At 49.6% G+C, this 14,256-nt stretch overlaps 1 protein-coding gene across 1 annotated transcript in view; it reads left to right on the top strand.

The window, feature by feature from the left end:
* LOC130203042 (titin-like) overlaps nucleotides 1-14,256 on the top strand; it is a 118,230-nt gene that overhangs the window by 35,796 nt on the left and 68,178 nt on the right. Inside the window, exons 30-52 of the mRNA XM_056428938.1 lie at nucleotides 236-523; nucleotides 1,504-2,365; nucleotides 3,486-3,561; nucleotides 3,645-3,827; nucleotides 5,361-5,591; nucleotides 5,680-5,775; nucleotides 6,407-6,640; nucleotides 6,927-6,986; nucleotides 7,571-7,829; nucleotides 7,958-8,021; nucleotides 8,103-8,297; nucleotides 8,771-8,913; nucleotides 9,007-9,164; nucleotides 9,258-9,485; nucleotides 9,753-9,994; nucleotides 10,072-10,304; nucleotides 10,394-10,558; nucleotides 10,683-10,851; nucleotides 10,930-12,626; nucleotides 12,717-12,998; nucleotides 13,079-13,345; nucleotides 13,584-13,856; nucleotides 13,938-14,201. Coding sequence (XP_056284913.1) covers nucleotides 236-523; nucleotides 1,504-2,365; nucleotides 3,486-3,561; nucleotides 3,645-3,827; nucleotides 5,361-5,591; nucleotides 5,680-5,775; nucleotides 6,407-6,640; nucleotides 6,927-6,986; nucleotides 7,571-7,829; nucleotides 7,958-8,021; nucleotides 8,103-8,297; nucleotides 8,771-8,913; nucleotides 9,007-9,164; nucleotides 9,258-9,485; nucleotides 9,753-9,994; nucleotides 10,072-10,304; nucleotides 10,394-10,558; nucleotides 10,683-10,851; nucleotides 10,930-12,626; nucleotides 12,717-12,998; nucleotides 13,079-13,345; nucleotides 13,584-13,856; nucleotides 13,938-14,201 — 6,669 coding nt within the window. The remainder of the gene's footprint in view (nucleotides 1-235; nucleotides 524-1,503; nucleotides 2,366-3,485; nucleotides 3,562-3,644; nucleotides 3,828-5,360; nucleotides 5,592-5,679; nucleotides 5,776-6,406; nucleotides 6,641-6,926; nucleotides 6,987-7,570; nucleotides 7,830-7,957; nucleotides 8,022-8,102; nucleotides 8,298-8,770; nucleotides 8,914-9,006; nucleotides 9,165-9,257; nucleotides 9,486-9,752; nucleotides 9,995-10,071; nucleotides 10,305-10,393; nucleotides 10,559-10,682; nucleotides 10,852-10,929; nucleotides 12,627-12,716; nucleotides 12,999-13,078; nucleotides 13,346-13,583; nucleotides 13,857-13,937; nucleotides 14,202-14,256) is intronic.

Genomic DNA, 14,256 nt, shown 5'->3' on the forward strand with positions numbered 1-14,256 from the left:
CACGGCCACTGAGACTGACCATCAGGTCTGTTGTAGTTTTGGGTGTCGTCAGCATAGAGACGTGAAGACGTGTCGTCTCCTGTCCCTCTGGGCCAGACGTCTACATTATGGGATGGATGTGGAGTCCTGAGGAGTTTCCTCAGTGCTCATTGATATCAGACGTCGGTCCGACTCGTGGAATAAAACCCGTTCCGCTCTAAATCGGTAACTCCGGTAACTCCGACCTTCTCCGCAGCCGAGACGGCGCCTCCCAACTTCCTCCAGCGGCTGCAGAGCGCCGCGGTGACGCAGGGCAGCCAGGTGAAGCTGGACGTCCGGGTGGCCGGCATCCCGGAGCCCGTGGTGAAGTTCTACAGAGAGGGAGCCGAGATCCAGAGCTCGGCCGACTTCGGGATCCTCCGGGAGGGAGACCTGTACAGCCTGCTGATCGCAGAGGCCTTCCCAGAGGATTCTGGGACGTATTCTGTGACCGCCACCAACAGCAGTGGACGCGCCACCTCCACCTCCGAGCTGCTGGTTCAGGGTGAGGGCCTTTAGGATGTATGTGTGACATGTACTGTAGTCTGGATCAAGGTGAGGGCCTTTAGGATGTATGTGTGACATGTCCTGTAGTCTGGATCAGGGTGAGGGCCTTTAGGATGTATGTGTGACATGTACTGTAGTCTGGATCAGGGTGAGGGCCTTTAGGATGTATGTGTGACATGTACTGTAGTCTGGTTCAGGGTGAGGGCCTTTAGGATGTATGTGTGACATGTACTGTAGTCTGGATCAGGGTGAGGGCCTTTAGGATGTATGTGTGACATGTACTGTAGTCTGGATCAGGGTGAGGGCCTTTAGGATGTATGTGTGACATGTACTGTAGTCTGGATCAGGGTGAGGGCCTTTAGGATGTATGTGTGACATGTACTGTAGTCTGGATCAGGGTGAGGGTCTTTAGGATGTATGTGTGACATGTACTGTAGTCTGGATCAGGGTGAGGGCCTTTAGGATGTATGTGTGACATGTACTGTAGTCTGGATCAGGGTGAGGGCCTTTAGGATGTATGTGTGACATGTACTGTAGTCTGGATCAGGGTGAGGGTCTTTAGGATGTATGTGTGACATGTCCTATAGTCTGGATCAAGGTGAGGGTCTTTAGGATGTATGTGTGACATGTCCTGTAGTCTGGATCAGGGTGAGGGCCTTTAGGATGTATGTGTGACATGTACTGTAGTCTGGATCAGGGTGAGGGTCTTTAGGATGTATGTGTGACATGTACTGTAGTCTGGATCAGGGTGAGGGCCTTTAGGATGTATGTGTGACATGTCCTGTAGTCTGGATCAGGGTGAGGGTCTTTAGGATGTATGTGTGACATGTCCTGTAGTCTGGATCAGGGTGAGGGTCTTTAGGATGTATGTGTGACATGTCCTGTAGTCTGGATCAGGGTGAGGGCCTCGGGGTTTCAGACGGATCCTTTCCCAGACCTTCAAACGCGTTTTTAACCGCCGTGTTGTTTGGCCTTCAGGGGAAGAAGCCGTGCAGATGAAGACAACCAAGACTATCGTGTCCTCCCAGATGTCCGGGGCCCAGATGTCCGCGGCCCAGATGGCCCAGATGTCCCAGATGTCCACGTCCAAGATCTCCGTGTCCCAGATGTCCGGGTCCGCTTCCCAGATGTCCATGTCCAAGATCTCTGGGTCCCAGATGTCCTCCCAGATGTCCGCGTCCCAGATGTCCACATCCAAGATCTCCGTGTCCCAGATGTCCGGGTCCGCTTCTCAGATGTCCATGTCCAAGATCTCTGGGTCCCAGATGTCCTCCCAGATGTCCGGGTCCGCGTCCCAAATATCCGGATCTGGAGCCCAGATGTCTGGAGCCCAGATGTCCTCCCAGATGTCCGGAGCCCAGATGTCTGGAGCCCAGATGTCCGGAGCCCAGATGACCGGAGCCCAGATGTCCGGAGCCCAGATGACCGGAGCCCAGATGTCCTCCCAGATGACTGGAGCCCAGATGTCCGGAGCCCAGATGTCTGGAGCCCAGATGTCCGGAGCCCAGATGTCCTCCCAGATGACTGGAGCCCAGATGTCCGGAGCCCAGATGACCGGAGCCCAGATGTCCTCCCAGATGACTGGAGCCCAGATGTCCGGAGCCCAGATGTCTGGAGCCCAGATGTCCTCCCAGAGGTCCGTGTCCCAGACCAGAGTGCAGATGGAGATGCATGTGGAAGGAGGAGTGATGACTCAGCATCTGGCTCATAAAACGCCCCCCCGGGTTCCCCCGAAGCCGACCTCCAAGTCGCCCTCGGCTGTTTCCAAGGTGGCAGCCGGACGCCATCAGTCCCCTTCACCTGTTCGCCACGTGAAGGGGCCGACGCCCACACCTGTCAGGTAGGAACACACCCGGTTCTTCTTCTTCTGGTTGTTGTTGTTGTTGTTCTTCTTCTTCTTCTTAAAGTAGAGTATTCCATACTCCATGGCATTTAGTAGAGATGCTCCGATCAGGTTTTTTGGTGCCGATCACTGAAATCAGTATCTGCCGATCCGATAATACCGATCACCGATCACGGTGTCGATTGAAGCATTCTATTTATTGTGTATCATCATTGCCTAGGACTATGAGGAAATACATATATAAAGCAACTCAAACATTAAAGAAATTACAGATTTCTTGTAAAAATGTAGGACTTTTAATTTGAAAAATCTCCTAATTGCGACAGTAAATATGTTTGATTTCCAGGGTAATGGAAGGCAGGAATGTCTTGAACACATCTGCATCAGTCGTTGCCTGGGACTATGAGGAAAAAGATATATAAAGCACCTCAAACATTAAAGAAATTACCAATTTCTTTAAACATTTAGGACTTTTACTTTGAAAAATGTCCTAATTGATACATTAAAATTGATTGATTGCTAGTGATGGGGATTTCAGATATGTATGGAACACATCTGCATCATTCATTTCCTGGAACTCTTGGGGAAATCTATATACAGAACTTTTTTTAACATACAAAAGTCTGACATATTTTTATAAACTCTTCCTTGGTACAGTAAACATGTTTTAATGTTAGCATAATTCAAGCTAAATCTCAGAAACGATTGTCGGCTGAGTTGACCTTAGTGATTCAACTCGGGGGACGGGGACGCCGCTCGGTGCGTGAGGATCCCCTCGTTGACCTCTGACCTCTGCCGGCCCTCACCGGGCGCATTTTCTCTGTTGCGGTTCACCGCGATTTAAACTCTGATAGTTGTTCTCGCAGATTTTACGTCATCTGATCGGCCAAGTTTGATCAGCCGTTTTGAGAACGTCGATCAAAACCGATAATGGGAATATCGGCCGGTATGGATCGGCACCGATCAGATCGGAGCATCCCTCGCATTTAGAATAGTTGGATGGTTTACTGGGTCCAGGAGTCTGGATCCTTGTAGACCTGCAGGCGAAAGCAAAACCACATGCTGGATCAATGACGAGTCTCTGAGAGTTGTATTGTGTCTTGTGTGTCCTCTGCAGACCCGTGTCCCCCACCAGCAGACCGTCTGTGTCCCCCATCAGACCCGTCAAGTCTCCCATCATGTCCAGGAAACAGGTGAGGGCGCCCGCCAGCCGCTCAGGTGGGTTGGCCTCCGTAGTCCCGCCCCCTTCCGTTGACACTCCCACTTCCTCCTGCAGCTCGCCGCGTCTGCCGAGGTCCTGCCCCCGTGGAAGCAGGGGGGCTACGCGTCCGAGGCCAGTTACATCAGTATGACTAGTAAAACCAGCAAGACCAGCATGACCAGCATGACCAGTGTGAGCAGCGCCACCCAGCTTCACACGGAGAAGCACTGGGAGCAGCAGGTCAGCGGAGCCAGAGAGGTGAGCAGGGTGGAGCCAGCTTTTTATTTATTTTTATATATTTATATATATATACATACATATTTATATATGTATACACATATTTATATATATATTTATGCATATTTATATATATATATATTTATTAGGGCTGTCAGCGTTAACGCGTTAATCTATGCGATTAATTTGGCCGCATTAACGCACTAAAATATTTTAACGCAACTTTGTTTACTTCCGGTGTTCGTTGAAGTTTTTACACTCAAACCGAGTGTCAAACCGCGGCAGTACGGTTTAACACTGTTTCCGTTTTTAAAACAATTATTTCTCCGCGAAAATAAGGAGCAGAAATCAGTTTAACTCGTGGATGAATCAGTCGGGTTCCCTCCTGCTCCTCCTTCCTCCCGTCTCCCCCTCTGATACACAGAGGAACGGAGGGGCGACGTGTCGGGGGACGCGGCGCGGAAAGAACGCGACACACGAAACCTTCAACGTGATTGGTCAATCCGTTTGTCAACATTTTGCGGAAAAAAAAACCAATGAACACTCAGTAAATCACAAAGGACCTCCCACCTCACAGGTGAGGCTCATTAGCAGCCTGTCAGTCAGAGGACAGAGAACACGGCACCAGGACAACTGAGCCTCATTGAATAGAGCTGAGGTTGTTCTGGAATGTTTGATGTATAACACGTGGGGGTGTGTCACATTAAAACGCCTTTAAAAGGTGAATTTAATTTATTTTGTAAAATGTATAAAATGAGCCCAGCCTCCAGAGGGTTAACGTGACATATGTGAATGTCAGTCAGTCACCAAGGCCACTGGTTCTGCTGTTCAGTGGTGAAGATGACAGGACCAATGGGGTCTCAATATACTTCTTTTTTTTTACTAATCTGATGTTTCACTGAAGAAACAATTTATCATCCACGATATTAAATACCTCACTGGCACTTTATAGGTAGACGCCTCTTTGAAAACACAGCTCTGTGTGAAGTTTGGTCTTTAAAAAGAATGAACTTTTAACTTTTAACTTTCAATTGCGATTAATCGCGATTAATGAATTTCAAAATGTGCGATTAATTAGTTAATTGTTTTAAATCGATTGACAGCCCTAATATTTATACATATATATATATATATTTATACATATATTTTTTAAATATATATATATATGATTTCTTTATATATATATATTTATTATTTTAAATATATTTATATATATATATTTATTTATATATATATATATTTATAGATGTATATATATATTTATATATTATGTCTTTATATATATATATAAATATATGTATCTTTAAATATATACATATATATATATTTTATATATATGTATATATATTTATAAATATTTATTCGGGTTCGGGTTACAAGTACACTACATCTTGACCTCATGACCTCATCACTTCATGGTCTCTTGACCTCTTGACCCCACGGCCTCACTGATGTTTTGTATAACTGAGCCACCCCTCTCCCAGTCCTTTGGTAGCTCCTTCCAGACTTCCTGTCGTGGAGTCTTGAGCTCTACGCTGGTCTTTGTGTCTCCAGGCCGAGGGGGGGGTTAAAGCCGAGGCGGTGGCCACGGTGATGGCCGCCGTGGACCTCGCTCGGGTCCTCCGGCCCGTACAGGCGGAGGGCGGCGCGGCCGAAGATGACGAGGCTGCCGAGATGAAGATGAAGCAGCGGGAAGAGAAACACATCGTTGCGTCGATAACGCTTCCCGCCGAGCCGCCGGTGGCCGCCGCGACCTCAGAGCCCCACGGGGTCCAGGTCTCTCAGGTCGGAGGACTCGCCATCAGATAAGATGTCTGACCATAAGAGTCCGACTCTTCTTAACCGCTCCGTGAACTCTTGTCGGTCACTTTAGATTCAGAGAGAAGCGTCTGCTGCTTCGGCCTCGTCTCCGGCTCCACATTTCACAGTTTCTAAAGTTTCTGTCCCAAAACATGAGCCGAGCCCCGAGGTAAGAGAGGAGCAGCTGAGCGCCCTCCATTCCACCTTTAACCCTCGCCGTCTCCACCGTGTTCTGTGCTGTGATTCACTCTGACGCCCTCCAGTAAAACCAGTTATACTTATGTACTATACTCCTGTAGGATAAGGTCTGTGGATCTAATCCTCTTCATCAGGCAGCTTTTTATAAAAACTTTGACGAAAATCGTGTTTTCTCTTATGAACTAAAACAGAATAATCTTTTTTAATTCCTTAATTAATTTGTACAGTTTAAATTTACAAACACAAGCTTAATATATTGTGTGTTCATCACCTGGAAAAACCATAAATGCTTTTAGTCCTTTTTGACAATGCGCTTCAGCCTCTTGTGGCCAAATAGAGTATTACAACAACTCAGAAGATTTATTTCCAGAAGATTTTTTCTCAAAACATTTTCCATTTTCTGACTTTTCTCCTGTTAATGCCTCACCATGTCCAACAGACATGAATAATAATACTTAATACATCACTACAGTGAGCAGGCGGGTCGTCTCTGAGTCGTTGACATAGTCTCGCGGTGCTTGTGGTCCACTTCCTGAGAGGAACTCGTTTAGGGGCTTTGGCCTCTGCTGGACGGTTAACGTTGTTCTCGTTGGCTCGGTCAGGTGTCCATCGCCGGCTCTGCTATCGCCGCTCTGCAGAAAGGGTTGTCCTCCTCCACTGCTGCCAGGAAGATCATCAAGCCCGTCAAGTCTCCCAGTCCGTCTCGCAGGGCGACGGCGGTGGAGGTGCGCTCGAGCGTGGAGCCCCTCCCCCCGCCCTTCAGAGACGCCAGACAGTCTCGGGCGGGTGGAGCTTTGGCAGTGAGTGAGGAGGACTTTGAGGACTGGGAGCCTCAGGTTGGCCCAACTTCTTCTCCGGCCTCTTCACTTCCCCTCTTCTAACCCTGTGTGGACCCTCACCTGCGTTCCTTTCTCTTCAATCACACCCTGCCCTTCATCTGCACGAAGACTCCTCCTCATCCTCTTCCTGTCTCCGCCCTTTGACCTCCATCCCTCTGTCCCCTGAGCAGGGGTTGTATCTGTTCTAACGGCTTTACTCCTCCATCCTCACAGAACTCCCAACACAGACAAGCTCCTCCTTGTGGTCGGACTCTGACTCCTGTTGTTGTGTTCTCCTTTTCAGGAGGCGGCCGCCGTTCCCATCAGAGCTCCGGAGCCCATCGTGCCTCCCACTCTTATCGCTGTGAGTACAACTAGAGACATTCTGAAGGAGTCTGGAGGTGTTTCAAGGTGCAACAGAGCAGATGAAATTATAAGATTATAAATAAAAGCTGAAGAAGACGTATGAAAGGGTAAGAAGTCTTAAGAAGACACAGGAAGACGTAAGAAGTCTTAAGAAGACACAGGAAGACATATGTAAGGGTAAGAAGTCTTAAGAAGACACAAGAAGATGTATGAAAGGTTAAGAAGACACAGGAAGACGTATGAAGATTCAAGAAGACACAGGAAGACATAAGAAAGGGTAAGAAGTCTTAAGAAGACATATGAAAGGGTAAGAAGTCTTAAGAAGACACAGAAAGACGTATGAAGTCTTAAGAAGACACAGGAAGACATAAGAAAGGATAAGAAGTCTTAAGAAGACACAGGAAGATGTATGAAGTCTTAAGAAGACACAGGAAGACATATGAAAGGATAAGAAGTCTTAAGAAGATGTATAAAAGGATAAGAAGTCTTAAGAAGACACAGGAAGACGTATGAAGGGGTAAGAGTGATAAAGACACAATAAGGTAAGAAGGTCTCTGAAAGCGTCTATGATCCTCCGTTCAGGGCCTGAAGAGCACAAACGTGACGGAGGGCGAGTCGGTGACCCTGGAGTGTCAGATCAGCGGTCACCCCGCTCCGGGCATCCTGTGGTTCAGAGAGGACTACAAAATCGAGAGCTCCATCGACTTCCAGATAAGCTACGTCAGCGGGATCGCCCGGCTGGTGATCCGTGAGGCGTTCGCCGAAGACAGCGGACGCTTCACCTGCACCGCCACCAGCGAGGCGGGAACCGTCAGCACCTCCTGCTACCTGCTGGTCCAAGGTAGCCTTGATCTCCTCTTAGGGCTTCATGTGGTTTGGGTCTTTTTTTGTCATGCTGGATTCAAAGAAATTGATTTTCAGTCATGGAACTGTTGCCGTCTCCTCTCAAAGCTGGTTTCCTCTGTTTAGTGTCGGAGGAGATAGAGACCAGAGAGGAAGTGACGATGGTCACTGGAGTCAGTCAGGAGAAGAGGTGAGCAAAGCTCTGGGTGTGTTGAGCCGCAACGATCTAATAGCGACGTGTTGCTGACGGAGCTGTTGGGTTTTCCTCCAGCGTCGTCATGGAGACAATGGAGCAGACGGTGGAGGTGGTTTCAGGAGAGGCCGCCGCTCCGTTCTTCATCAGGAAGCCCACCGTGCAGAAGCTGGTGGAGGGAGGAGGCGTCGTCTTCCAGTGCCAGGTCGGAGGAAACCCCAAACCTCACGTTATCTGGAAGAAGAGCGGCATCCCGCTCACCACTGGATACAGGTACGCTCAGCAGGACTTCAACTGGAGCATTTAGAGTTGATGACACTTTATACTTTCTTACTACGTCTCAGAAGGAAATGTTTTGTTGAGTAAAGTATGTAAACATATGTAGAATTAGTTCCACCTTTTATGCTCATCATGAGACATCAGATACATGTTCATTTGCATCTAAAATAATATGCACAATAAAATAATTATATTTCTTTATTCATTTATTTTAATATTTGATTATTTACCAATTTATAATATTTATTAATGTAGAGTGATTTCTTTTCAAAATTGGCAAAAACTTGACTCAAAGTGATTATAATTTGAAGGTCAAAGGTGACTGTTACCTCAATCATGCATATGCTAATGATGAACGTTTCATGTTAAATAGGCTATAAACTACAACTTGCTTCTAGGTTTCCATCAGATATTTCCTCTTCTGAACTTCTCTAATTTGTGTGTTGTGTTTTTTCTTCGTCCTTCAGATACAAAGTTACCTCCAAGAAGGAGACCGGAGAATGTAAACTAGAGATCTCCATGACATTTGCCGATGACGCCGGAGAATACTCCGTCTTCGCGAAGAGTCCGCAGGGCGAGGCCTCGGCCTCTGCCGGCCTGCTGGAGGAAGGTACTGGCGTCCCTTTGGTTTCTGTTTGAAGAGCTTTTCAATGCATTAAAGGAGGCGTTGTGTCTCACGGCCGGACGGGGTCTCTGTTCACAGAGGAATACGACGCCTACATGAGGCAACAGGACGTGACGTACACAACCGAAGTGACGACGACGACGACGACGGTGGTCCAGGAGCCCTCTGTGGTCCTGAGTCAGTACGAGATGGAGCAGAGGAGGCGGACGACCCCCATGAGCTTCATCTCAGAAACGGTACCCCCCTCTTTTTGTTTGTTTTCTCTGAACATAAACGAGTCTCGGTTCATATTTAAGGTAAAAACGTTCACGCAAACCTTCTTCTTGCAGGAATTTCGAATTTCAGCATTTGAGGAGAGGATCATCCAGGAGGTGGAGCTCCGCATCATGATGATCTCCTACACGGAGCTGATGACCGGGGACGGAGAGGTGACGGTGACCGTGGCGGAGGAGGAGGCGGTGCTGCCGGCCTTCAACACGCCAGTCAAAAACTACAGAATCATGGACGGAATGGGCGTCACGTTCCACTGCAAGATGGCTGGAAACCCACTGCCGAAGGTACCGAGGAGAACGTCTAACCAAAACACCTCTATACGAAGGAGAGATATTCTAAAATGTAGCTTTCTCCAGTCCAGAACAAAGCTGGGAGAAGGTCTAATAGTTTCTACAACAAGAGTTCATTATTGTTATTATTGCTAACCTTAAGGCTAACTGAGTTTGTCTCTGTTGCCGAGCCTTTAAAAGATGTCGGTGTAGTGAGAAGCTTAAAAACCTGATATTTCGAAGTTCTATTGATGGATTAAATGATCTTCTGTCTTCTCCCAGATTGCTTGGTACAAAGACGGACAGCGCATCAGGGCTGGTGACCATTACCAGATGGAGGCTCTTCAGGACGGGCGAGCCAGCCTCCGCCTGCCCGTGGTGCTCCCGGAGGATGAGGGCGTGTACACCGCCTTCGCCACCAACATGAAGGGAAACTCCGTCAGCTCTGGGAAGCTCTACGTGGAGCCGTCCGGAGTTGCGACACCTCAGAGGTTCACACCGCAGCCAGCGATGCAGAGAATCAGGTGAGGATCGGGTCTCGGTGTGGAGGCCCAGCGACTGGCTTTAGAGCTCCGTGCTGACGACTCTGCTCCTTCCTCAGATCCACATCTCCTCGCTCTCTGAGCCGCTCACCTGGACGTTCTTCCAGTCGTTCTCCCGGACGTTCTCCGGCCCGCCGACTTGACGAGACGGACGAGGCTCAGCTGGAAAGACTCTACAAGCCTGTTTTCGTCCTGAAACCTACTTCCATTAAATGCTCCGAGGGGCAAACTGCCAGATTCGACCTGAAGGTCGTTGGCAGGCCGATGCCCGACGCATTCTGGTTCCATAATGGTGAGAGAAACAAGGTCCAATAAACTTTAGAGACTTCACTTTATATGTCGCTTCTGCCACTTAAAAACATTTACTCCTACTTCTCCCAGGACAACAAGTGATCAACGACTACACCCACAAGATAGTGATCAAAGAGGACGGTACCCAGTCCCTGATCATCGTCCCGGCCATGCCACAGGACTCTGGAGAGTGGACAGTCGTCGCTCAGAACCGAGCCGGACGGAGTTCGGTCTCTGTAACTCTCACAGTTGACGGTAAGTCTGCGTCAGATGGTCTGTTGAGTACGTCGTTGCAGCCGCCTTTGGAGCGCGTTCACCAAACGGCAAGTATTCCATTATTAAATTCTGTCTGGCTCTGCATTGTATTTCACATCCACAGCTCGAGAAAGCCTGACACGCCCTCAGTTCATTGAGAAGCTGAGGAACATCAGTGTGAAGCAGGGCACTCTGGTTGAACTGGCCGTCAAAGCCATTGGAAACCCCCTGCCTGACATCGTCTGGCTGAAAAACAGTGACATCATCACCCCACACAAGCACCCACAAATCAAGTACGTATCACCAATATTTATACATCCTTTGATACAAGTAGTTTGTGCTTATTAATATATCTACATTCTATATTCCAGGATTGACGGAGTTAAAGGAGAGGCCAAATTCCAGATCCCATCTTCTGCAGGCTCAGACAGCGCCTGGTACACGGCTACAGCCATCAACAGGGCTGGCCGAGACACCACTCGCTGCAGGGTCAATGTTGAGGTGGACTATGTTGAGCCTGAACCAGAGAGGAAGCTCATTATCACCAAAGGAACCTACAAGGCCAAGGAGATCGCCCCTCCGGAGTTGGAGCCCCTTCATCTGCGGTATGGCCAAGAGCAGTGGGAGGAGGGCGACCTGTATGACAAAGAGAAGCAGCAGAAACCACAGTTCAAGAAGAAGCTGACCTCCATCAGGATGAAGCGTTGCGGTCCGGCTCACTTTGAGTGCCGACTGACTCCTATCGGCGACCCCAGCATGGTGGCGGAGTGGCTGCACGACGGCAAACCCCTGGACGCCGCTAACAGGCTGCGCATGGTCAACGAATTCGGCTTCTGCAGTCTGGACTACGAAGCCGCTTACGCCAGAGACAGCGGCGTCATAACCTGCAGAGCCACCAACAAGTACGGAGCCGACCAAACCTCGGCCACCCTGGTCGTCAAGGACGAGAAGGGTCTGGTCGAGGAGTCGCAGCTCCCTGAAGGCAGGAGGGGAGCACACCGTATTGATGAGATGGAACGCATGGCTCATGAGGGAGGACCCTACGGAGTCACCACTGATGACGAATTTGAGAAGACCAAACCCGAGATAGTCCTCGTTCCTGAACCAGCCAGAGTGCTGCAAGGCGACATTGCGCGATTCCGCTGCCGAGTGACCGGCTACCCACTACCCAAGGTCAACTGGTACCTCAACGGACAACTGATCCGCAAGAGCAAGAGGTACAGGATTCATTACGACGGTATTTACTACTTGGAGATTGTTGACGTCAAGTCCTACGACTCCGGAGAGGTCAGGCTGGTTGCGGACAATCCGCTCGGCACCACCGAGCATACCGTGAAGCTGGAGATCCAACAGAGAGAGGACTTTAGAACGGTGCTGCGGCGCGCTCCAGATCAGAAGGCCGCAGACGCTGCACACGACCCCAGCAGAATGGGATTCGATGTTGTGAAGGTCGACCAACCCGGCGAGTCCATGCAGGACAGGGAGGTGGTCAAGCTGCGTAAGACACAGAGAGTTGTCCACGAGAAAAACTCAGAGGAGTCGGACGAGCTGAAGAACAAGTTCAAGCGCAGGACCGAGGAAGGTTTCTACGAGTCCATCTCCGCCGTGGAGTTCAGGTCTCGCAAGAGGGACGACTCCTACGAGGATCTGCTGAAGAAGACTAAGGACGATCTGCTTCATCGCTTGAGAGAGAAAGAAGAAGCCGAGAGGAAGAAGTTGGAGGAACAAGGAAAACTCACCATCCCCACAATCAAACCGGACCGGGTCCAGCTCTCCCCGAGCATGGAGGCGCCCAGGATCCTGGAACGCATCACGAGCAAGACGGTCACTCCGCCGGATGAGGTCAACTTCCGCGTCAGAGTCGTCGGCAGACCAGAACCCGAGTGCCAGTGGTACAAGAACGGCATTCTGGTGGAAAAGTCCGATCGCATTTACTGGTACTGGCCTGAGGATCAGGTGTGTGAACTGGTGATCAGAGACGTGACGGCAGAGGACTCTGCTAGCATCATGGTAAAAGCCGTGAATGTTGCTGGGGAAGCCTCCAGCCACGCCTTCCTGCTTGTGCAAGGTAAAGAAATGTTACACCGAATCTCTCACACATCTTATCGTCTTTGTCCTAATTTATGTCAAAGTCTCACTTCATATTTTCTCATTACAGCCAAGACGGCGATCAGTTTTTCCCAAGACTTCACGGACACCAGCGCAAACGAGAAGGACACCATCGTGACCTTCGAGTGTGAAACCAACGAACCTTTCATCAAAGTCAAATGGCTCAAGAACAACATGGAGATCTTCTCCGGAGACAAATACAGGATGCACTCAGACAGAAAGGTCCACTTCCTGTCCGTGCTGACAATCGGCATGAAGGACGACGCCGAATACTCTTGTGTCATCGTAGACGACGAGAGCATCAAGACGAGCGCCAGGCTCCATGTTGAAGGTAATGCATCCCATCCACAGCTTCCTTTGGCCTTGTTTGGGTTCTATTGATGACCGTTATCGGTATGGTTCCTTACCCAGGTACTGCCCTGGAGCTCATCAACCACATGGAGAACCTTGAGGTGCCAGAGACTTACTCTGGAGAGTTTGAGGTTGAACTGTCTCGCGAGGACGCCGAGGGCAGCTGGTTCTTCGGGAACAAGGAGCTGTCTCCCAGCAGCAAGTACATCATGTCCTCCCGCCGAGGAAGACACACCCTGTCCATCAGGGATGTCAGGAAGGGAGACCAGGGGAAGTACAGCTTCGTGTGTGGAGACTTGAAGACCGGCGCCTCACTGAAGATGAAAGGTAAGAAGCTTTCCAGAGTGTGAAGTATGTGGAGTGCAGTGTGTTTGCCAACTCTGACCTTCAGTTTGTTAGTTTTCTTCCAATGCTGTTCTCAGGGTTTCGATTGATTCACTAAGTTCCAGCATGCTCATAGTTTTTTAATGCATCGATCATATGAATGAAGATATGTGAGGGACGCAGATTCCTTTGGTTTGATGCTGTGATTCGTCTGATCTCAACATTGTTTCTCCACCTTCAGTCCGCCCGGTGACCCTGTTGCTGCCCTTGACCGACCTCACGGTCTGCGAGGGCGACATCGCTCAGCTGGAGGTCAGGTTCTCCCAGGAGAACGTCGAGGGAACCTGGATGAAGAACGGCAATGCCATCTCTGCCTCGGACCGCGTCCACATGGTCATCGACAAGCAGATCCACAAGCTGCTGTTGGAGAACGTCACCAGAGACGATGCTGCTTCCTACACATTCGTGGTTCCCGCCCAAGACATCTCCACCTCGGGCAAACTCGCTGTTCAAAGTGAGTCCGGATCTTGGCGTTACTCGGCTTAAATAATCACCGGAACACTTTGAACTCATCGTTTCTCGTCTTGTCTTGCAGCCATTGACATTGTGGGACCACTGAAGGACGTGTCCTCCGTTGAGGGCACCAAGGCGGTCCTGGAGGCCAAGATCTCTGCTCAGGACGTCAGCTCGGTCAAATGGTTCCACGACGACAAACAGCTGACGGCCAGCGACAGAGTCCAGCTGGTGGCAAAGGGAGCCAAGCAGCGGTTGGTCTTCACCCGGACCTTCGCTTCTGACCAAGGGCGCTACAAGCTGGTGGTCGGCAAGGTCGACACCAGCTGCAGCCTGACTGTGGAAAGTAAGACGGGCTTCAATCGTCTTCTGATCCTGTGTTCAGCTCCCAGTCCGGTGTC

The sequence above is a fragment of the Pseudoliparis swirei genome, chromosome 2, assembly GCF_029220125.1.
Source record: "Pseudoliparis swirei isolate HS2019 ecotype Mariana Trench chromosome 2, NWPU_hadal_v1, whole genome shotgun sequence".
NCBI classification, from domain to species: Eukaryota; Metazoa; Chordata; class Actinopteri; order Perciformes; family Liparidae; genus Pseudoliparis; species Pseudoliparis swirei.